Source organism: Magnolia sinica, chromosome 4 (genome assembly GCF_029962835.1).
Source record: "Magnolia sinica isolate HGM2019 chromosome 4, MsV1, whole genome shotgun sequence".
NCBI classification, from domain to species: domain Eukaryota; kingdom Viridiplantae; phylum Streptophyta; class Magnoliopsida; order Magnoliales; family Magnoliaceae; genus Magnolia; species Magnolia sinica.
The window spans coordinates 4,462,638-4,488,189 of record NC_080576.1 but is presented as its reverse complement, the minus strand read 5'-3'; the positions used below and the strand labels follow the sequence as shown (position 1 = coordinate 4,488,189).

Genomic DNA, 25,552 nt, shown 5'->3' with positions numbered 1-25,552 from the left:
GTGATCTGAAAGAATTCTTCAATTGCAGTGATTTAATCCTTAATATGTGGTCCACTTATGCCTTGGATCTACCTTTATTTTGGGATAATAATCTAAAATGATATGGAAAAATGGATGGACAGCATGGATAAAATTCATACATCACGCAGGACGAGCTTGGAACAGGTGGGGCAGTACCTAATCTGCGATAAATTGGAAAGTGAAGAAAGGTAGTCCCAGTACGACGCGGATTAGCTACTGACCGGTTGAGTAGCAAAAGTCACTGCTGAAGATACGTCACCAAGTTCTGTGAGACCCACCATGATGTATGTCTTGTATTCACACCGTTCATCCATATGGAGATATCAATTTAGGCATGAGACAAAGATTGAGTCAGATCCAAATCTGAATTGGACCCTACCACATAAACAGTGGGAAGAGTGACGCCCACATTAAAATTTTCTAAGGGTCACAAAAGTTTTCAATCAAGCTGAAATTTATGTTTTCCCTTCTTTCATATCTGTCTTTAACTTATGAACACGTTGGATCTCAGATAAACTTCATAGTGGACCTTATGAAGGTTTCAACGGTGGCCGTCACTCTTCCCACTGTTTTATGTGGTGGGGTCCAGTTCAGATTAGGATCTTACTCATTCTTTGTCTCATGCCCTAAAATGATTTCTCCAAATGGTTGGATGGTGTGGATACAACACATACTTCATGGTGGGTCCCATCTAGCTGAGTCTCGCCGTCAGTATCTAATCCGCGTCCAGTCCCAGTAACACGTGAGATCTAAAAACGTATGTGCATGAGACGCTGTTGTTACATAGAGTTCATGCAACACAAAGCTTTGTGGGGCCCACCTGGATGTTTTTGTGAAATCCACACTATCAATCAGTTTTTTTGGCTCGGGTTAGGATGAGATCCCAAAATTGAGGCAGATCCAAGCTTTGTGGGGCCCACCGTGATATTTATCTTTCATCCAACCCGTTCATAAAGTGATTCCATCTGGGATGTAGAGAAGACAGAAGACACAATTATCATCTTGATCCAAGACTTCTTTTGGCTACAATAATGTTTCAATGGTGGCCATTCAATCCCACTGTTTCTTGTAGCGTGGCCCACTTGCGTCTTGGATCCACCTCACTTTCGCCTCTCATCCTAAACATAAGCTGATGAAACTGAGGGACGGAGTAGATTTGACAAAAACACTTATGTGGCCCAAAGAGCTTCGTATCACATGAATTAACTAGTATTACGTGAAACCGAGCGTCCACGTGCAAGAGGCAAATATATCTCCATACGGATAACGTATCATCGTAGGAAACGTACTACAATCACATACAATGATTTTGGTAAAAGAGGACTCTTTCTCATCAAACACACCTCATACCTATTTATTCACCGACCTCTCTCATCTCTCACATTTCTCACATCTGTCACATCTTTAACATTCTTCAGTGACGCAATGGTGAAGATTTTTTTAGTTTTTTGTTTTGTAGCCATGTGGGCCATGGTGAACGGGGAACGTTCATTGCTGGACTACCCAACACCTACTGGGCAATGCACCATTGATCTATACATGAACTTGATTGGCTGTATAGATTTTGTTTCGAATGGGAGTAAGGTCGCAAACCCAAGTATAGGGTGTTGCAATGGCATAGAGGAAATAGTGAAAGTAGCCCCTAACTGTGTTTGTCAGGCCTTCAATTTCGCCAAGGATTCTGGGATTGATGTGAATATGACCAAGGCTCAACAGCTTCCTTCTTTATGTAGATTATCTACTGACATCCATTGTGATGGTAAGTACATCTTTATTTTCATAATTTTGAAATGTTTTGTTTTAGTTAATGTTATTTCTTTGTTTTTTTGATTTAATTTTTTTTATGGCTTTTAATTTTTGTGCTTTTGTTTTGTACTTGTTTTGGAGCATGGATTTAGTGGGGTTGATGAGGATTTTATTTTTTTTTTAGTGGTTTGGTTGCAAGTAAATTGATAGATTGATTTTGCGAATGGTAAAATCTATTACATTCTACAAGATTTGAGATCCATACTTCCAAACGAGGCCTTATTCTATTTGATAGATTTGTCTTTTTTGATATTTTAATTGCTAAAATAAGATTTTATTTTTATTTTTTTTCTTTAGAGTTAATAAGTTTGAGTAGTGTAGGTATCAATTGTTAGATAAATGGCTCAAAAAGTTATTTTGAAAATTAATTGAACTATTTAATATTAAATAAGATATTCCCTTACCTCGGATGATTATCTCACCTTTTGATTCCCTGGACAATAGGCTCTGGCCGGTTGTTCAAGTTTGAAACTTTTCATCACTTGTCTTATTTGCACTTTAATTATTTTATTATTATTATTAGTTTTGTTTTCTTGATTTTATTTAGATTCTACTGTGGTTATTATTAATAGTCATAGCAATTTAATGGGAGGCCCTTTATTAAGGTATTAGCCCCGCTGTCTCTTCTGAATGGATAGTTTGAATTTCAAGGTCAATTAAATATCTGGTGTAATTATCTTATCCTCATCACCCTCTACAATAGACATATACAGGTAGATAAGGATGAGATAATTACAACAGATACCTGACTGATATTAAAATTCAAATTATCTATCCAAAAGATTTAGCTGTGATGAAACGTATGTTAACACACTTTTTGTCAACTACCGTAGTAATTTTCAATATTGATATTGTACTGGGAGTCCACAGATTTTTTAGTCCCGATATTTATTTATTAATTTCATATGACTCAGTTCTAGTTATACTAAAAAAAATGGAAGAATAAAAAAATTACTTAGGCTGCGATCAATGCTCCAAGCCCTTCAACTTTTAACCCCACCGCATGGTATTACAAGTGGGTCCCTTGTCTTAGTGATCCAGATCTTGCACTGGTGACCCCACCATGGTTGGGCAATGCTCTAATCATGAAATATTATTAAATTTCATGATATTTAATATAACCAAACAGGTACTTAAGATTTTAACATAGTATTAAATGTTTTACAGCTGCACAATAATTATATTACATTCTACTATTGATTTTTTCAATGTTTTTGCAGTGCCATCAAAACCTCCCACCCCATCTCCCCTTGCTCCACCCAAGTCATCGCCAGCACCCACCCCATCTCCCCTTTCTCCACCCAAGTCATCACCAGCACCCACACCATCTCCAGTGATTCCACCGAAGCCATCTCCCCCAGCTTCATCTCCAGCACAATCGTTGAGCTCCGGTGCCACGACATTTTCAATTTCTTCTGCAGCCCTTCTTGTTAGTTTAGCTATTGCTACATGCTCCTATCTTTGAGCATGTTATCAGTCATTGCATTGCTTATTTTGTTTTCATTATTTTAGTGAACCATTTGAATTACCTATTAGGTTAGTATTTTTTAAATGAAACTTGGTGTTATGATACATTTCATTATTTAATGAAAATTTTTTATTATAATTACATTGCATTGCCATTTAATTTTGACTGTTGCATCACTGTTACCACAGTGAATATAAATGGGGGCCTTCGGTAACTTCTATTTCGTGGACGGATCATAATATTTGCTTCATTTGGTCATATCTTCAATGTGAACCGTCCTTCATGTGGGTCCTATCTTCAATGTGGGCCCTCAACCTTTTGAGGTCTACTTTTGATGTGGGCCACCATCATACATGGGCCACCTTGGATGTGGGTTGTCCATCATGTGGGCCCAACTTTAATGCGGACAGTTCATCATTCAAAGCTCAACTTCAAAGTGAGTCATCCATCAAGTAGGGCCTGACATGGATTTGGGTCATCCATCACGTGTGACCTGCCCGGATGTGGTTATTCATCATTAGGGCACAACTTTCATGTGAACTATTCTCATGTGGGGCCCACCTTGATATGGGCTATCTATCATGTGGAGCACCCATTCCATTATGTGGGACTCACCTTTACATCCATTGTCCATCATGTGGAGCCCACCTTTGATGTTGACTATCCATTACGTAGGGCTTACCTTGATGTGGGTCATCAATATTGTGGGGCTCATCATCAATGTTCACAATCCACCACAGTCCACCTTTGATGTGGACTATCCATCATGTTGTCCCCACCTTCAATATGGGTCATCCATCATGCAGAGCATGCCTTTGATGTGGGCCATTCATCATTAGGGGGCAACCTTTAATGTGAACTGTCCATTATGTTGGGTCTCCCTTGATGTGGCTCCATTTTTAATATGGGTCGTCCATCATGCGAAGCTTGCTTTGGCTGTGGGTCATTCATAATTAGTGGCTTACCTTTGATAGGTCATCCATAATGTAGATCCCACCTTTGATGTGGATCTTTCATCGTGTGGGCCCCCAACTTTGATGTGAATTAACCATCATATGGGGCCACATACAGTTTATCCATGTCATCCATTCATTGTGCAAGCTCATTTTAGGGAACTAGCCCAAAAATGAGGAGGCAAATCCAAATCTCAAGTAGACCACACCATGGGAAACAGTGGTGATTGAAAAGGCCCACCATTGCAAAGGGCCACAAAAGTACCTATGTGTCAAGCTGATATTTATTTTTTCCCTTCATCATGGGGTGCCCTAAGAAATTATATTTTTAATGGTGGGCGTTCAATTACCATTGTTTCATGTGGTGTGATCCATCTGAGATATGGATCTCCTTCCCTAAAATGAGCGGGAAAATGGATGGACGGCATGGATAAAACTCATACATCATGGTGGGGCCCATAGCACTGCCCAGTACCGAGAGGGGTCACCACCGAATCCGAACCTTGCCTAGCAAATCCTCCATGGGGCGCTGCCGAGTACCACAGTATTTTTATTTTTATTTTTTTTTTGTCTTGATGGGTTCTGGTAGCTGAATCATTTCTCATAGGCTCCGTTAATTTGGTGAAATGTCATGTAGTTGTATGGATAGCATTGCATAGATAAGATTACTTCATGATTGTTCAATATTGTTGATTTAGCCATTTGGATGGTCTGGATTATCAAGCTTCCATCACAATGTACACTCTTCTGAATCGACGGTGACTACTGCTTTGATGGGAAGTGTTTGTTTGCAAGATCCACACGGTCCATCGGTTGTGTAGCCCTACATTTGCCTCTGATTCAAAAAATAATTATATAAAAAAATAAATAAATAATAATAATAATAAAAACACCGATCTGACAATCAGGTGAGGTAAACCATAGAATTCTGGGAAATCAAGTCACTCATCAGCGCGTACATAACATAAGCATGGTAAGAATGGGCGAGATACCCAAAGTCAGATCACCTCCGCTTATCAAGTGGACACAACAAGGAAAACCATCATTCGGATCGGTACTTTGTATGTAGTTTCCGTTGCAACAGCTGTATCTCAGCATCTTTCATATGAGAGCTTTGATATACACCGGACCTCAATGTTTCACTACCAAAACAGATATACACAAACACACAAAGTATGGATAGTTACAACAAGCAGTTGTTTGGATAACAGATGTTTGAGATTTGAATTTCTTTCAATTTGGATAACAGATGTTTGAGATTTGAATTTTGAGATTTGAATTTCTATCCATTTGGATAACAGATGTTTGAGATTTGAATTTCTATCCATTTGGAGATGTATGTTAGGGAATGATCACATAGGTTTGAAACTGTGACTGCACACAGTCGAGCTGAATGGGGCCCGTGGTGTCTATACGAAATCCAAACCGTTAATTTGGTGGGCACCTCTCTGAATAATCCCAATCCAAAACACAGGTGGTACATCACAGGAAGTAAATATATATACAAGCATGCCCAAAACACACATTCACCATTCCCATATATCCTCCATTCTTCCTTTGCGTGTGGCCCATTTCAGTTATTAATCAGGCTGGATTTTGGGGGTGGAGACCTAACATGAGGGCACACATCAGCTTAACACTAACGTATGTGATTCATGCCTCTCAAACCACTCCATCCAATAGAAGACTATACACAGTCCGACTTTACATGTCCATCCAACCCATCTGGTAAAACAAATGCAATTGCAATTCCAGACCAAGACTAGTCGGGTAAAGGACCATGGATTCCATGTACATGTGGGGCCTCACCTGCTTTTGCAAATTAATGTCTAGGAACTTAGCCCTGGCCATGGCATGAGCCCTGAATATAATATCATCTTGGTTCACCTAAAAACAATAAATAAATAAAATAAAACCCATTAATTCTCCTTAAAAAATAGTAAGATTTAAATTAATTAGGGGTCAATTGGATGCATGTAAACGATTTACAAGCTTGTCATGTTTGACTTTAAGCTGTAAATAATTTACAAGTAAATAATTGTTTGTGTTTGTATAGTCCATAAATGATTTAAATCCCCATTAAATTATAAATAGCGAGCCTGGAAATGAAATTCAAACTTTTTTGCTTGTAAATGAGATGGAGTAAATGTTGTAAATCATTTATAGCTTGTAAATGATTTATAGGCAAAAAAAGGACATATGAACGCAGTCTTAAATCATTTACAACTTAGCCTAATAACAGGCATCCAAGCCACCATAGGGAGCAAGCTCTTGAAAGGAGCATGTATTTCCTCCCCATTGAAAGATCTAACTCTAATGGTAGAAGCTTTGGGTGGTGACCCCAAGTAATTAATTTGCCTGTTGTACTCTTTTTATCTTTGGTTGCCCACGAGAGATTCCTCTGCAAAATGCCTGCAGCCCACCGTGATTTAGGCTCACATCCATTCCACAGGTGTGTTCTCTGCATGCCCAATTCTTCCAGATTCTGATTTGTATAGGCACCATGTTGAAATAGAGACATTGCATAATTTTTACTTTTTAATTGTTAAATAGTCAACCTCAATGAACCTCCTCAACTCTTTTGGTTCATGCCACATCTAAACTGAGACCCACAACTTTTGGGCAGTTCAGCTCAATTCGAATTTACTTGTACGGCCCCCTGCAAAGCAGGACTCGATTTCACTAGTGACCCCTCTTTGTACTGGTTGCTGCTGTGTGCCCCACCATTATTTACGTGTTTTATCAGCTCATTTTTGGGCACTAGCAAAAAAACGAGGCATATCCAAATCTGAGGTGGACCACACCACAGGAAACTGGTGATTGAATGCCCACCAATAAAAAGGCCTACAAAAGTTTTGGATCAAGCTGATATTTGTATTTCCCTTTCGCGTGAGACCTACCTAATCAAAAGGTTAGATGGCAGATAAACATTACACTGAGCCCTGGGAAATTTTTAATGGTGTGGGCGCTCAATCACCACATTTTCCTATGGTATAGGAAATGGTCCAGCTCGGATATGGATTTGCAATCAGCATAATATTATTGCTTCCAAAAGGAGGACCAAAGGCCAAAAAAACAAGACCACCCAAAGTTCAAAGAAAATTAAAAAGCCACATGTGGGCCACCCACAACCCAAAACATGTGAGAAGAGAAACAAAAGACCCACGTTCCGAACCCAGAGAGGAGAGAAAAACTAAAGACCCACATTCCGAGCCAGTAGAGGAGAAAAACGCATGTATAGCAAATTCTCTTGATTGGTGCTGATGACTGAATCATTTCTCATAGGCTCCGTTTGGGGCAATGTTGCAATGTCGTGTAGTTGTACCGTAAGTATGCAATGCTTTGTTTAATTGCAAGATCCACACCGTCCATCAGGTGTGTGACCCCACGTTTGTCCATGATTCAAAAAATCACACAAATCCAACACTCAGGTGACCCAAGCCATAGAATTCTGGCAAATGAGGTTGCTCTGCATTTGCACTCATCAGTCATCAATGAACAAGCCAAACTCAAAACTCAGATCACCCCCGTTTATATGGGAACTTTGGTTGCAAACCAATAGATCATATTGCTTCACCGAATTTCACATTTAACAGTTTACAATGTGCAGTAGATGCGCAACACTCAATCCCAAGGCAGAAAACAGAAAACAGAAACATGCATGTGAAAGACGGCAGTACATTGCATTCACGGTCGGGTTTCATTTATACTCCAAGATCATGTTATTTTCAGCAGCGAGGCCAATGCAAGCCCTGAGTATGTTCTCCAGCATCGCCCTTTGTTTGGAAAGAGCATTCACCACTGGCGTGCCTGGTGGTACCTATTGCCACATACACAACCCACAAAATGTTTAAGAACAATGCAAGAAACAACCAAATACCCATTTGGGTATGAACCCCGTCTGCTTTTTATTAGGGAAAATCATCACATATGTTTGAAACATATGGCGATATAAGGCATTGGTGGTGATTACCATAAGGTTGAGCTGCATGGGTTCTGTAGTCTTTATATGAAATCCAGACAGTGAATTTTGTGGGCACCCTCATGATCACGGTACATTCCAAGAATCATCCCAATCCAAAATACAGGTGGTACACCACTGTAAGAAAATGTACAGTTATGCCTTAAACACAGACATTCACTTGTAATGGCCCACCTAAAGTTTTGGAATGGGTAGACTTAGGTGTGTACCTTCACCCTGGTGGGGTGCACCTGATGACTGGGTTGGATGACATACACAGGACAGTGGAGCGCACACTCCATACATGTGAGTCACCAATGTTCTTTTTGGTGAATTTGGTGGGATCCTCGAAATCATGCAATTTGAAGTAAGGCTAGAGATTTTCGTGCACATTATTACAATCCGATTCAATACTGCACCCAAACAGGCCTCAGCATCACAACCTTATTATGGTGCACCTAAGATAAAGGCTAGAATTACTTACCAGTGGGGCCTTGGTGAGGTAACTCAGAATTGTAGCCACCGGATGGAAGGGGTGGAACTTCCCCTGTAAAACCCAAAAACAAAATGAGAAACACGTTAGTCAGGTAAGTAGAGTAGCACTCGTACATGTTCTTAAGGCCAGTAACACCATGAGGTGGGGCCACTAATGTCCAAGAAACCAACCTCCCCTTCAGCTCTGAGCTGGATCCTTGTGCTGAGTTCTGCGAGCAGGACCAGGTCTAAGATGATAGGAGCAGCCAGCAGTGAGTCCTCGCACGTATTGTGCAGGACGATGGTGCTCTTGCCGCCCATGAAGATCTCCGATGTGTACTCATCCATGGCCCTCTTGCTATCGCCAACATAAGGCACGTACTGCACAAAAAACAAATAAGGATGAGACTAACATGTGCCATGAGAAATGGACCAACTTGAACCACACCCATTCAAGGGAAAAATATTTAAAAAAAAAAAAAATCACAATGTTACCTTGATGACAATAACGTGGTCGGGGTGCTCCCCAGGCTCATACAGAATGCCATTGCTAGAGACCATGTCATCCACCACATTGCTCTTGGAGATCTCTTTTGAGCGGAATGTCTGGGGAGCTGAGAGATTCATGCCGTCGTTGTTTCCGAGATGGTTGTAGCTGACAATAGAAGTGGGCTGACATGAAAAAATGAAAAGGTCACAAAGCAACTACATTGCATTGTTCATTGATGAAACTACTTATCAAGAAACTATAGTTTCTGTGATGTTAATGAACTCTGTAGCATCTATTAGATTGTAGCCGTAAAGTTGAGAATCTCTCTATATTTCATTGAAATGGAAAAGCACTCTTATAGAGATTGTACAGGTCTAAAAATAGAATAAACCAAATCTAAAAAATTAATACAAAATCTAAAAAATTACAAGACTAATTACAAATCAAGAATCTATTTACAGGTTGTCTTATCTAATAGTAGCAGTTGAAGTTGAAGAAGGTAATGTATAAGGTGGGTGAAAAGCAGCACCACCACACACAGCTGTTTGCTATTCCGGAAAAAGCAAATGCTCATCTGCTGGGATGGGGGAATGGCCTTAAGGTTGTTGCTTGGGGTACAAAATAATATTCGATTCATGAAGAGGCCAGAGCTCCAAATTTGAAGGGCAAACACTAGACTTTTAGATCATCCAATCAGGGTGGTTTTCGGGCAACAGCTTCATCCACAATTGGAATGATGATTGGAATGATCCAAAAGGGACATGGACGTAGGCCATGTGTACAGAGAAACTCAATATATGGTTCAGATTTCCCTTAACAATGGCCCACATGAAAAAACAGATGCATGATGGGGAGTTCCATGACAGGGTACATCTAATGGACAATTTCAATCATGCACACATGCAAGATGCAATAGCATGTGTGCCATTTGGATTGGCCGCAGTAAAATCATGACAGGGTGCATCTAATGGACAATTTGGATCACGCACACATGCAAGATGCATTAGCATGGGGCTGTTTGGATTGGTGGTAAAATCATGACTGGGCACATCTAACGGACAATTTGGATCAAGCACGCATGCAAGATGTAGTAGCATGTGTGGTGTTTGTGTTGGACATACAGGCCCACTGGTGGGCAATCACTAGTGGGTGGGTCTTCATGTGTTTAGGCCTCTTCCGGCCTCTTCTTTTCAGTTGGTTTTCAAATTTAAAATTGAATTTGATTTTAGATGGAGAGATAGGGACAAGACCAAATAACTTCATCCAAACTCCATCCTCTAAATAGGATAAGGCTCTCTTGGAATATTGGTAAATAATAATTTGTCCATTTAGCTTGCCTTGTGACGATCTAAACCATATATCGTGATCCGGGGCCATCTATACCGTAGAATCAGAGGGGTGATTAGACCCATCTGCTCCAATAGTGAATAGGCAGGCTGCTGGATCTAGACCATTCATCTTCAGCTTTGTGAAGGTTCCATATCGTGTAGACCGTCAAATCTTAAGGGCTCACACTTCCGCACTTCCTATCAGTGGTATCAGAGCAATCAACGGCGGATCTCCGATTTATTTTCATCACAAAATGTAAGTGGCCGTTTTTCCTCTGTTTTTTTTTTTTTTTTGATTGATGAACATGCATGTCACATGAGATGGAGCGTGCATGATGAGTCATACTCACTGCCGCTCAACGATGATTGACTCCGTCACCGTACACGTGGCATATACAACATCAATTGAGACCATTCGCCATAGTGGAATTAGCATAATTTGAAAATAGAGAATTATAGCAAATGGTCCACATTTAAGGGTGGGCGCAATCAGATGGTCTGAATTGTCAGATAGGGAAAAGGTTTGGAGAATGTCCATGCATAATGTGGCCAGTACATGAACAGTTTGGATAACCAGGAGGAAGTCTGCACATGTACAATTTGCAGGTTATAAGCTGCGTCTGTCAGCGATCTGAATCGTCTATATAGATGGACACAACATGGATGCTAGACACCCTGAAAATCACACATGTATGACCCATCTAATAACTTCTCCACTAAATGTGAAGCACTGGATGTAACTGTCCTTTAGCAAGCCACTCATCGCATGTCCATGATTATCAGGTTAGGAGATAACTTGGGCAACAAGGACATGAGATGGGCCATCCCAAATGAACAGCTCAGATTACGGAATGGTGGGCCCCACCCGCGACATAATTTCACTGAGAAGAGAGTAGTAACCATGTGATTTTTGGCTTCGAGTATGGACTGGTCACCATTTTTAGCCATCCATTTGATAGCCAATTACTGGATGATTATGGTTTCTTGATCAGTGTAATTTTAGATATATGCTCCATCCATGATGGGACCTACAGTTTGATGGTTTGGATCATATGATGAGGACAAAGCATAACCAGTTTTTTAAATGTTGAAGAACTAACACAGTAGTCTGGCTAGGAGGAGAGTTATACTATCCTTTAGCCTGGACACGACTCGGAGCATCATAAATAAATATCACTGTAATGGAATTGAGGAGTGCTATTTTAGCTGTCCACTTGCCAAAATCAAGTGGTCCATGATTTCTGATGTGGTGCACCCATAAGAGATCTAGAACGTTCACCAGTGATCCATGGCCCTAAAATGGGGCCCGCCCATTGGTCAGGTGGCTCATGTGCGTTGAAGAAATGTACCGTTAGGAAAACGGTGAACCGATGGTCTATATTCACTGCACATCTTTGGATCATCTGATTAGTGGGCCAGCCTAATTTTTAGGCTATTAAAAAAAATTCACCAAAGGGCCCACCTAATAAATGCGACCGATCTAACATAGGTATGCAACGTCAGAACATGCATGGCATGGTTGACTTTGGTGCCGAAAGATGGGAAACATTGGTCATTGATCATTAAAATTATATTGGATGAAGCTAATATTTGGGTTTTCTCTTCATCCAAGTACGTGTGACCATATCAAGCATGTCAAATAAATATAACCGTGGACCCAAGGAAGATTTCAACGGTGAATGCCATTTTTCCCACTATATTCGGTTGTGTGGTCCACTCGAGCTTTTGATATGCTTCAATCTTGGGCTAATGCCTATAATGAGGTAGCAAAACGGATAGATGGTGTAGATAAAATCTACTTCGAGAACTGTTGATCTAGAGATCATTAGTGATTGAAACGATTATCAACCATGATGATCAATGTTGATGAAAGGATCCATCATCAACAATGATCATTAACGGTAATGATCGGATCCATCACTAATGGTCATGATCACTGGTGATGATTAAACTCTCTTTATGGCTATGCACTTCATTTTTTAAATCTGATAATAATGATTATATGCGTGACATAATTAGGCTTGATGTGATTAAATCTAAGCCCTTTTTTCATTATAAAATAGATAACTTAGTGCTAGAATATTCCCTATATATATAAAGGTTGTGCATAACCTTAAGTATGAGTTTATTCTCCACTAAATGATGCATGCAACCTGTAATGGAAGGTTGCACGCTATACAAATATATTTTTATAAAAACATCAATTTCATTTTAAAAAGTGAACTTGATTGATCTGCACCGCCCATTTGGGTATGTGGACTTTCATATCTCGTTAAGATGTGTTGACTACTTTTATACTTTAAAATTTTGAATAACACATAGAAATACTAATGATTAGTATCAATACCATAGATCATAACTAAGTAGTGATACTTGATGTAATGTAGAGATAGCCACCAAAGTGTTAATCGTTGAACAACTCAAAGGATAACAATTCGACGGTAACAACTACAAAGACTGGTCCCACGCGATGAAAAGCCTTTTGAACAAAGACGATATATCGCATACACTCAATGAGGTTCAAGAGGAACCTATATTAGCTGAAAATGAAAATTTAGGAGAACATAGGGCTGCAATGACCAACTGCAATAAGTGGCGTAAACAGAATTGTTCAGCCTGTAATGTCCTTATTAACACTATGCACAAAGAACTCATACCAACATATAAAGTGCATGACACCGCTAAAGGTATCCGGGAAGCACTAACAAATGTCTATGCGTAGAAGTCAGATGCAAAAGTTCGGGCAATGGAATTAAAATTTCAGGAGTATAGGATGCCAGTCGGCTGCCCCATCAAAGATCATATCCATAAGATGGAGCAGATGATAGGTGTCCTTAGGAATGTTGGGTGTAAATTGACTGAAAATTAAAAGATAATAGCAACGTATAGTAACGCATCGTTCCTTACCTGAATCTTGAGTCTCAATCAAAAGAATTCTGAACCATACTAATTCTATCACTACGTTCAGAGACTTTTGTAGTCATTTGGTACTAGAGGTTGAAATGAATGTAATTCAACTAGGTTCGACCAAGGCCTTTGCAGCAGAGACCTATAAGCGGAAAGCTAACAAGAAACGGTTCAAAGCTCGCAAGAAGGTGAAAAAGAATGATCAAGAACAGAAGTCCACAGCACCTCCTCCAAATCTCAAGAATGAGAATAGAAAGAAGAAGCAGAAAAAGACTAACATAATCTGCTTTGTCTGCAGAAATTCTAGCTATTTTGCCCGATAGTGTGCCCATAAAAAGACGATAATTCCCAAGTCACTAGATACTTTGCATATAGGCGTTTGTTCTGAAATCTTTTTTGTTAATATTATATCTAACAAGTGAATTTTGAATTCAAGCGCAACGAAGCACGTGATATGGAGTCGTCAAGGACTCAAGGAATTCTGACCTACAGCCAAGGGAAGTTACAAAGTGTATATGCGAAATAATGTTGTTGAAGATGTACTAGGGATTGGTGTTTACCATCTCCGTACGCACATAAGGCGAACAATAATCCTCCGTGATATTCTTTATGCATCGGCCATGCGTCGGAATTTAATTTTTGTTTCTAGGTTGTTATTTAATAGTTTTGATATTTGCTTTTCCAGGACACGAGTTTCTTTGAGACTAAATAACCTCATCTTTGAATGGGAAAATTTAATTTCAGCTTTATTTATTTTGGACATAGATAGTGATAATACACCTTTTCCTTTATCTGCTATGTCGAATGAAACTTTAGTATCTGAATCTCAAAAATGACACACGAAGTTCGGTCACATCGAAAAGGATCGTATGACAAGACTAGTACATTCTGGTCTGTTAGACTCCTTATCTAAAGTTGATTTGTCATTTTGTGAACATTGTGTATTCGGGAAGACTTCAAAGAAACCATTTCCTAAAGCGGCTACGTCCAAGGGCCCACTACAGATAATCCATTCAGATATATGTGGACCCTTCAATGTACATGCTAGAAATGGATGTTAATACTTTGTCACTTTCATTAACGATTACTCGCGCTATGGATATGTGTATCTCATCTCATACGAATCTGAGGCTTTTGATTGTTTTCTTAAATACAAAGCTGAGGTGGAAAATCAGCTTGAAAAAAAGATTAAAATCCTTCGATGTGATAGAGGTGGCGAGTATACATCTAAAATGTTTAAATCATATTATGAAAACATTGGTATTGTTTAGCAGTACACAATGACTCGTACTCCACAACAAAATAGTGTTGCAGAGAGAAAGAATAGGATACTATTGGACATGGTTAGATCGATGATGGCACAAGTCAATCTCTATACCACGTTCTGGGGAGACACTGTTAACAGCCGTCTACGTCCTTAATAGAGTCTCATCAAAATCCATTCCTAAAACCCCATATGAGATATGGTCTGGGAGGATTCCTTCTCTAGCTAACCTACACCCTTGGGGATCTTTGGGATATGTTTTGCTGCCTACTTCGCATAGAGGTAAACTTGATAGTAAAACCATTGAATGAGTGTTCACAAGGTACCCTATGCATTCAAAGGGATACATTCTAGTTTATGAGGACCATGGACAATGGATTGAGATAGAATCTCGGGACGTGACTTTCGTCGAAGATAGATACCCCAGTCGAATGAAGCAAAAGGTTCCAATAGAACTTTTTAAAATACTCGATGTATCTCAGGAGAGTGGGAGTACTGCTTCTCAAAATGACGATGGATTAAGATAAAACTTGGCCGATTGGGTAACTGCTATGAACAAGGTGTCCCGTATCGGTATCGGTTGGCGTAACGGTGACCTCCAAAACCGATACGGATACGGGGGCGTAACGGTGATACGATGGCGTAACGGCCCGTAACGGCGCAAAAAATTTTTTTTGCCAAAAAAATATGAAAAAATATGGATTAAATCCGGAATATTCTAAGCATTCCAAATATGCATTCATTTATAAATTGGAACATGTTTATGGTGGTGTAACGGTCCACTCTTTAGTGAGAAGTTGTATCGGACTGTCTGATGAATTTATGAACCAGATAACCTGAATTTGACTACAAAATTCATATATTTAATTTTCTAACTATCTACTATCAATGATGGATATTAGAATGAATATAATATGAAAATATCTTACATTTAGGTGTTTGCAATTATTTTTGAGGGCCAAAATTCATGCGTAAATAGAAAAAAATATAAAATGGCACCCCAAATATGTAAAATGCACATTAACATGTTCTACTATGATTAACACATCATATGGCATCATTAAAACAGCAAAAGAATCATTTAAAAATGATTTTTCGAATTTTCAAAAAAAGGGCCGAAAAAATGCCTAAATAGAAAAAAATAAAAAATTTATATAAAATAGCACCCCAAATATGTAAAATGCACATTAACATGTTCTACTATGATTAACACATCATATGGCATCATTAAAACAGCAAAAGAATCGTTAAAATATGATTTTTCGAATTTTCAAAAAAAGGGCCGAAATAAATGCGTAAATAGAAAAAAATATAAAAAAAATATAAAATGGCACCCCAAATCTGTAAAATGCATATTAACATGTTCTACTATGATTAACACATCATATGGCATCATTAAAACAGCAAAAGAATCATTAAAAAATGATTTTTTGAATTTTCAAAAAAAGGGCCAAAATAAATGCGTAAATAGAAAAAAATATAAAAAATATATAAAATGGAACCCCAAATCTGTAAAATGCACATTAACATGTTCTACTATGATTAAACAATCATATGACATCATTAAAACATCAAAAGAATCATTTAAAAATGGTTTTTAGAATTTTCAAAAAAATGGCCAAAATAAATGCTTAAATAGAAAAAAATATTAAAAAAATATAAAATGGCACCCCAAATCTGTAAAATGCACATTAACATGTTCTACTATGATTAACACATCAAATGGCATGATTAAAACAGCAAAACAACCATTAAAAACTGATTTTTCGAATTTTAAAAAAAGGGGCCAAAATTCATGCGTAAATAGAAAAAAATATTAAAAAATTATTAAATGGCACCCCAAATCTGTAAAATGCACATTAACATGTTCTACTATGATTAACACATCATATGACATGATTAAAACAGCAAAATATATTAAAAAAAGTATAAATACCTATTTTTGACGAATTTCTGAAAAATGGCCCACCGAGCTTTGATTCAAAAAAATCTATAATATAATGTGTTTTTCTATCAAATACCTAGCTAAGGTTGGTCGAAATTAGTAGTAGAAGGACTTAGAAACAGTTTGGAAGCAAGAGGTTTCAAAAAAAGGGCAAAAACAGAGCTAAAAAAAAAGTTACCGTTTCGGGCCCGTTACGCCCCGTTACGCCCGTATCGGTCCCGTATCGGCCGATACGGGTACAAAAAATCGAATCGGCCGTTTCGGCCCCGAAACGGGTAACGGTTCGCACCGTTACCGTTACGTATCGGCCGATACGGCCGATACGTAACCGATTTGGCATTCCATGGCTATGGACGAAGAGATCACTTCCATGGAGAAGAATAAGGTTTAGGAACTTGCTGATCTGTCTTCCAATCGCAAAGCGATAGGTAATAAGTGAGTACTAAAGATCAAAAGAAAGGTAGATGGTACAGTGGACAAATATAAAGCACGATTAGTTGCTAAAGGTTTTACACAAAAAGAATGCATTGATTACGATGAGACTTTTTCACCTGTTGCAAAGTTTTCCTCAATACGCATGATCTTGTCTATTGTCGCAAGTTTGAACTTAGAGTTATATTAAATGAATGTAAAGACCGCATTCTTAAATGGTGACTTGGATGAAGAGATATACATGCAACAGGCCATGGGTCGTGTAGACAAAAAGCATCCAAAAAAAGTCTGCAAGTTGAAATTTATCTATGCGTTGAAGTAATCTTCAAGACAGTGGTACATGAGGTTCCACTTAGTCATCACTACTTTTGGATTCATGATGAGTGAAGAAGATCATTGTGTATACATGAAATAGACTGGAAGATCTTTTCTGATACTATCTCTATATGTAGACGATATCCTGCTAGCTGGTAATGACATGCAATTGTTGATATTGACTAAAAATTAATTATTCTCGAACTTTAAGATAAAAAACCTCGGTAAAACCAACTTTATTCTTGGGGTAAAAATCATCAGAGATCGTCCTAAGAAATTTTTAGGCTTGTCTCAATCCACCTATCTACAAAAGATCTTAGAGCCGTTCAGGATGGAAAATTCAAAAGCTGTTGAAACTCCTATGAATAAAGCTACCAAGTTAAACAGAAAATCGTATCCCCAGACTGAAGCTGAGAAATTGGCTATATCTTTAGTACCTTATGCAAGCGCAGTAGAGAGCTTAATGTATGTTATGTTTTGCACCAGACCGGATATTAACTATGTAGTTGGCATAGTTAGCAGTTATCAGAGTAACCCAGGACAGTCTCATTGGCAAGCCATCAAACGTATATTCCGCTATTTTAGAGGAACAAAAGACCTAATGTTGTGTTATGAAGGCACAAGCCTCAAGCTCAAAGGATATTATGATACTGCTTGGAGTAATGACGCCGACAAGGGAAAGTCCATTTCAGGATATGTATTCTTACTCGGAGGAGGAGCTATCCCATGGTCAAGTAATAAACAGACATTGCATATCCTGAGCTATGAATGTCTTTTATCTATAGATGCCGAGTACATTGCATGTTGTGCTGTAGTTCAGGAGTGTGCATGGGTTCGTAGATTTTTTCTAAGTTTGGATGTTGTACCGAGCGTTCGTCAGCCTATATCGCTGGAGATAGACAATACTTCTGCTATTGACTTGGCGAATGACTCTAAACACCACCAGAAGTCCAAGCACATCGAGATCAAGTATCATTACGTCCACGATCAAGTAAGAGATAAGAATGTCGCCCTCAGCTACATTCCTACTAAGGAGATGATGGTTGATCCCATGACGAAACCTATAGCTAGATATCTATTTCAGGTTCACGTCAAACGGATGGGATTGAGGAAAACTTGAGCGATAAACTTGTTTTTAGTACCTTTGATCTTTCATTAATGAATAACGCATTCCATTTATTCAGTATTAAACACTAATATAAACTAGGCAAGTAGATCATCAGCATTTACCTTAAGATCATATAAGATTTCTTTTTTTGTCGGCAGGCCGGTCACCCACTCGCACGGGTTGACTAACCTTGAATGTACTAGAGGAGGTATGGACTTCTCTTTATTGTGAATAATAAAATATAAAGATATGAGTGAGTCGTATCCGCCTACAATCTTTTAAGATTGAAGATGAGCCTGATCAAGTTGAATAACATAATCGCATCATTCCTTTTTATGCGATCAATGTTATGGCCTGAATTTATAACCAGGTTATGAGGTTATGAGATGAGTTGTATCTCATGTAAAATAACCTGCGTATTATAGACCCGACATACACCTGGTATTGTCTACTTTACAACGTAGATTGTAGCCACATCCCACATGATGGGACCTTTTACCTACAGATTGCTTTGATTCGATCTAATCATTACAACATGTAAGTAGCAGCCAATCTCGTAAGTGACTCTTTGTGTCCTTAGCTACCCTCCTCTTGTGTAATAGGAGAATAAGATTGAGTGTCGCTACTTTAGTGTACTATGACGAAAGGTCATTGATTGGTCAAACTCAGTTACACTAGGAAAGCGGCTTGATTGATACCAAATTACACATCTACATGTGGAAGATCCCGTGACAACTACACCAAGTTTCTAAAACTATAAATACGCACTTACAGACTTATCCGCCGGCAGTATCGAGTTGTTTTTATTAGACTTTTGCAAACAATATTTTTTTCTTAAAAACATATATATATATATATATATATATATATATATATATATATATATATGTATATATATATAAGTATTGCTTTAAATTGATTTTAGTCGAAGTTTGTGAAAAATTAAGTTTTCAGAATAACTCGATTAGTTGGATAAGTGCGTATGTTGGCCGAGTACTCCAGATCGGGAGAACTCCATCCGATGTGGTCATACGGACTAAGACAGGCATTGCAAAGCTTGGGTTATTGAATACTAGTTAGGTGGTCACTTAGTACTTAAACACTTGTGAGAAGATTATGATAATCCAGCTGGTCCCACGCCTCTGATTCTTTTGATCGCGATGTTTAGTCTTTGATTGTTATTAGGCGAGTTAGATAGACAAAAAAAATTTATGCCTATCCCACTATGTGATTGAGTGAGAGATGCTGGACATAAGCCTGTGGGGCCCACTAGTGGGCAATTACTAGTGGGTGGGTCCCATGTGTTTAGGCCTCTTCCGGCCTCTTCTTTTCAGTTGCTTTTCAAATTCAAAATTAAATTTGATTTTAAATGGGGAAATAGAGATAAGACCGGATAACTTCTGGTCTTATCCAAACTATCCTTTCCTATAAATAGGATAAGGCTCTCTCGCTAAATATATGAAAAATAACGAGAGTATAAAGGAGGGAATAGTGGTAGATAGTAATTTGTCCATTTAGCTTGTCCTTGGGACGATCTAAACCATAGATCGTGATCCGGGGCCATCTATACCGTAGAATTAGAGGGGTGATTAGACCTATCTGCTCCAGTAGTGAATAGGCGGGCCGTTGGATCTGGACAGTTCATCTTCGGCTTCATGAAGGTTCCATATCGTGTAAACCGTCAGATCTTGAGGGCTCACACTTCCACACTTCCTATCAAGCTCGTACTTTTGTATCCTTAAGTGTTAAGGAGACAGGCAACCAAGTCTAGTGGATGAGATATGACAGTTTGATCAGAGCGTGATTAATGGCTAAGATCTCTTATGGATCAAAGCTATAGAGGATCGTTCTCAGCAGTTTAAAAACCGGCTGGGTTGGTCTTCCAATTGTCTGAGAGACTACCCACAATTTTTACTGATAAGAAGTGCAGAAGTGTGAGCCCTCAAGATTTGAGGGTCTACACGATATGGAACCTTCACGAAGCTGAAGATGAACAGTTTAGATCAAGCGGCCCACCTATACACTACTGGAGCAGATGGGTCTAATCACGCCTCTGATTTTACAGTATAGATAGCCCCGAATCACGATCTATGGTTTAGATCGTCCCAAGGATATGCTAAATGGACAAATTATTATCTACCATTATTCCTCATTTTTACTCTCGTTATTTTTCATATGTTTAGAAGCCTTATCCTATTTATAAGAAAGGATGGAGTTTGGATGAGACTAGAAGTTATCTGGTCTTATCTCTATCTCTCCATCTAAAATCAAATTCAATTTTGAATTTGAAAACCAACTGAAAAGAAGAGGCTGAAAGAGGCCTAAACACATGGGACCCACCCACTAGTGATTGCCCACCAGTGGGCCCCACAGGCCTATGTCCAACAATTTGGATTGGTGATAAAAATAATAATAATAATAATAATAATAATAACAGCCAACCAAAGTCATTTCCTCTGAGGAGAACCACTCAATTTCTTTTCAAAGGAGGCAGCACCACAGGCATACCAATATTTATTTTCAATGGTAAATGGCTGCCACCAAAATACACCCTAAGAAAATGTATATATATTCCCCTTTTCAGTCCAATGAAGAATGGAAACTAAATAAGTTTTAATTGTATATTTCTTTGATTTTAAACTAAGAAGATCTAAAGACCAACTAAATTAGATTTACTTGCAGATGAATGAGTCCTATCATAAAATCAAAGAAAACAGTGGAACTAAACTTTCTCTAGTTTCAAGCATTGCAAACCCAAAAGCCAAACACGCTACAATTGCATTTTCATCTCCTTATGTTACTAAAGAACAAACTTGTATGTACCTTAATTCCAGCACCAACCAGGAAATCTACCAACACCGATTTCATTTTGGTCTGCCCACTCTTAAAATCGTCTCCGCCAATTAAACTGTTCCTCTGTATAGCCAAATCGATCAGACCTGTAAAATCAATGAACAAAGGACATGTTTAAGAACTAAAACTTTCCATTCATAGGTTTTCATTCAAAGCTATATTGAGTTTTAAATCTTAATTTCAAACCTGGAACAAAGGTGTTTTGTGGGCTTCCGTTGATGAAAGGAACATTCTCTTGTACACATGCTAAAGCAAACAACGTCGATGGAGATATTTCTGCTTCATTCCTGTCCAAAGAAGTCAAGAGATTTTCCGTGGTATCGTTCAACCCAACAACTACATCACTGTATCTTTCTGTGTTAGCTGTCCACAGAACCACCACCTTATCCACCTTGGTGGCAGCTTGGAAGTCCCTGATTCATGTGAAGAAATCAGAGGCAAGCAATCACATATGTTATAAATATACATACAAAAACTCAATATCTGAACCATTGTCCGTATGCCACCCATCAATACTGGCCAATCAGTAGACCACCTAGAGGCCAAATTGATTAATGCACTACTAGTCCCAATTGTCCAATCAAGATTCCCCCATCAAATGGTGCCGTTCGGGAAAGATCCCCAAATAGGTGGGCCATCTATTTCATGTATGTATTGACTATTGACATGTGCATTGATGGTTCACACAAGACTTCTAATGTATAGCACATACACTCGATTTGCAGCGATAATTAAGAATTAACTCTTTCATATACCTTATATCTTTTATGATTTGCTGAACTTGTTCCTTCTTAGTACCTTTGATCACATTGTTAGCTCGAGAACCTTGATTTGCGGCAATGAAATCAGGATCATAGATTCCAGGCAAGGGGACCATGGATTCCATGTATGGCCTCAGCTGCTTTTGCAAATCAATGTCTAGGACCTTAGCCCTGGCCATGGCATCAGCCAAGTTCATATCGCTTATGTCCCAACCCCCAAATATAATATCATCTGGGTTCACCTAAAAAACCAAAATAAAATAAACCCATCAATTTTCCTCCAAATAACTCCTGAAATTTAAATTAATTACTACATTACCATAGGAAGCAAGCTCTTGAAAGGAGCATATATTTCCTCCCCATTAAAAGATCCAACTCTGATGGTAGAAGCTTGGGTGAGCGACCCGAAGTAATTTGCTTGTTGCACTTTATCTTTGGTTGCCCACGAGATTCCTCTGCAAAAATGCCCACACTTCATTAACATGCTACCCACTTTCCGTTTCCTTGCACCATTTTTTTTTTAAAAAAAAGTTTTGGTACCATATGGGGCCAGGTTGCTTTGCAACTAATGTAGAATAAGCTTAGTCTACAACTACCTATGTGGGGCCCACCATGATTTAGGCCCACATCCACTTTGTGGATGAAATTCACCCCATATCCAAAAAAAATAAAATCAGACAGATCCAAAACACAGGTGGGTCACGTCACAGGTAACAGTTGGAAAGGGGGCGTCAACTGTTATAGTCTTCCAGATTGCGTTTGGAGCCTAGTGTAATAGTTCCGAATCAGATCTCTTTACTAATAAAACTTTCGTGATTAGGTTAGCCATATACTTCACATTTTCTAGTGATCCACATGGCATCATTAAATGATACAAGTCTTGGATAAGAATCTACAATGCACTAAAACGCCCTTGTTGACGGTCCTTTACTCTGACACAATATAGGGTTACTCGAATAATGTGATATCTCACACCAGGTAAATCCTAAAGCCTTCCTCCTCCTACCTCTACAGGTATTCCAATCCATTCATAAGAAACTCAGGTGGGCCAATATTGGTTTTAGGCATGATTTTACATAGGGTGGGCAATCATTACGCCTTCCAAATTGTGTTTTATGTCCCACTTTGTTTTGTACATGCCATCCAATCCATGCATAAGAAACTCAGGTGGGCCACACCACAGGATTTTAGTTGTTTTAGGCATGATTTTGCATGGTGTGGCCAACTTGAGTTCTTGATCAGCCTGATTTTTTGCCTCCAAGGAGAACAGGAGGGAACTCACATCATGTCTAGATTGGATGCTGTGCATACATCACAGGGGGCCCCACACAGGTAGTTGTACAATAAGCTTGTAGAGGATCTGGCTTCCTAATCCGATAGGAAAATCATCAAACAGAGTGAACACCTGGAAGGAAAAAAAAAAAAAAGTCCGCACCTTGATCCAATATCAACATTTTCAGGCCCATCATAGAAATCATCAGTCCAAATTCAACTAGCAAAAAGATGGCTATAATCATTCCATCAATGTCTGGAGGCTCTACCCCATCCACAAAAGGGGCCCACACATGCATGCTCCATATACAGTGGAAGCCCCACAACTTACAAAAGGGCTAGACCCATATGATAACTGCTCCATTTCACCCCCTAAAAAAAAAAAGGTGACGACTCATCCTCCTCACATGTGGCACTGATGTAAGGCAATCCAGACCATCAAACTATGGGTCCCATTGTGGCTATAGAAATCCTAACCATCTAATAAACGACTATCAAATATATAGTCAAAAATAAAAAATTGTGAGTGGTCCAATTTCAAATAGAAAAATCAGATGGTCAGAATCATCTTGTCAGTGCAAGTTTTCACTTATGCTCCGTCCACAGTTGGCCCAGCAAGTTTTCACTTATGCTCCATCCACAGTTGGCCCAGCAATTAGGACGGTCTGGATTGCACACAAACGGTTGAATAGCCACCACAATCTTTTAAATGTTGCAAAACAAAAGGAATCTGCCCCTTGCATACTGATCTGGGTAACTATCACCCAATTCTAGCCCTGATTCCTTTTTTTCCTAAATTAAGGTTGCATTTGGTTGCCCTAAATAATGCGAAATTTCACGATACTCTCCGTCAAATGACACTGATTTTATTCATGAAATTTCTTGAAACTTCCTTAAAAAATATAGAAAAATCATAAATAAATAAATAAAAAGAAACAAAAAAGATCAAGACTCGTGAGTTAACTCACTCCCGATTCGCAATAACTCCCGCAGTAAGAGTCGAACCGTTGTTTCCACCCCATCCTACAAGCATTACCCTACCAAAGAAAAAACACAAGTCATAAGAACATGCATGCATGTACATGCATGATGCATCTGTATGTTTGTATGTATACATGTATACGAAAAGAACAACCCCAAATCTTACCCTAGTTTGGGAACACGAATGTCGGTCTTGAACTCGTATTTGACGGTCTTTGGCTTGACGATCCATTGATAGGTGCCGTTCCTATTCTCATGAACCAGCTCCGTCGTTTCGTAGCTGTAAAGAGATTCGATCTCATGATCTCCATATCTCACGTTTGGGCTCTCGACCTTAAAGTTCTCTATGAACATTTTCTCTCTCGAAATGAGATGTATTGCAAAGCTATGGAAAGAGGCGTTTGCACCGGAAAAAGAGAAGACTTCTCTTCTTCCTTTCCGTTCTCCCTGACTCTCCTCCTCTCTGCTCCGTACCCGCCTCACCGGATTTAACGGGGAAAGGAAGGGGATGGATGTGACACGTGGACGAAGGGAATTAGTTGCATGGCTTGCTTTTTCTGACAGCCGTTCAAAGGATTGGCGATTTCTATCGTGGCCACACAATCATACGTGCGGTTGACACGCTTGGACGTGAGGTGGAGGGTTTGACGGCATGTGATCCCGTGCTTTATGCGTGGCCGTCGTGGCAGACGCCACGTGTCCACAGCTTTCTCATAGAAGTGGGACCCACCGTCTCGGCGGAAGGTACTCGAAGGATTCTGACCTGACCGGCCGGGGCGCGGCTTGGGTAGGGGCGTCAATGGGACGGGCTCGGGCTGAAAAATCAAATTGTTTTGTAGGGTTCAAAATCTGGGCCGAGACTCAGGCCCAGCCCTTTGACAGCTAAGGTTTGAGTGTAACCCTTTGGCTATGTCGGCAACTTAATTTATAATAATAAAAGACTTTCAGCTGAAAAATAATTATTACCTCAAAAGCACTTAATGCGTTCTATTAATAAGACCAGCCTCAAATATATTTGAAAACCCTATGAAGTCCAATGTGATGCGTGTGCCTTATATCCGCATCGTCCATCCATTTGAAAAGCTTATTTTAGGGTGTGATTTTAAAAATAAATAAATAAAAAAAAATCTAAATCTTAAGTGGACCATGCCATATGAAATAATAGTGATTAAATCCCTACCATTAAAAACTTGATAAAGCTATTAAAATGTTT

General features: G+C 39.0%; 2 protein-coding genes, 1 long non-coding RNA gene and 1 pseudogene across 3 annotated transcripts; 2 read left to right on the top strand and 2 right to left on the bottom strand.

The window, feature by feature from the left end:
- The first annotated feature begins 1,430 nt into the window (after positions 1–1,430).
- On the top strand, positions 1,431–3,321 carry LOC131242210 (non-specific lipid transfer protein GPI-anchored 11-like). Its single transcript, XM_058240724.1, has 2 exons — positions 1,431–1,780; positions 3,048–3,321. Exons 1-2 carry the CDS (start codon positions 1,447–1,449, stop codon positions 3,290–3,292), a joined length of 579 nt encoding a protein of 192 aa, XP_058096707.1. The 5' UTR covers positions 1,431–1,446; the 3' UTR covers positions 3,293–3,321.
- A 4,470-nt stretch (positions 3,322–7,791) lies between these two features.
- On the bottom strand, positions 7,792–24,812 carry LOC131242209 (inositol-3-phosphate synthase). Its single transcript, XM_058240723.1, has 10 exons — positions 24,506–24,812; positions 24,327–24,395; positions 22,406–22,541; positions 22,081–22,328; positions 21,512–21,738; positions 21,296–21,411; positions 9,179–9,355; positions 8,876–9,064; positions 8,694–8,756; positions 7,792–8,068 (listed from the first exon to the last, which is right to left on the bottom strand). Exons 1-10 carry the CDS (start codon positions 24,691–24,693, stop codon positions 7,949–7,951), a joined length of 1,533 nt encoding a protein of 510 aa, XP_058096706.1. The 5' UTR covers positions 24,694–24,812; the 3' UTR covers positions 7,792–7,948.
- LOC131244962 (small nucleolar RNA U3) lies at positions 20,179–20,372 on the top strand (annotated as a pseudogene).
- LOC131242211 (uncharacterized) lies at positions 22,616–24,320 on the bottom strand. The gene is made up of 2 exons (XR_009169538.1): positions 24,021–24,320; positions 22,616–23,983 (listed from the first exon to the last, which is right to left on the bottom strand). It is a non-coding gene; the product is annotated as an uncharacterized LOC131242211 (long non-coding RNA).
- Positions 24,813–25,552: the final 740 nt, after the last annotated feature.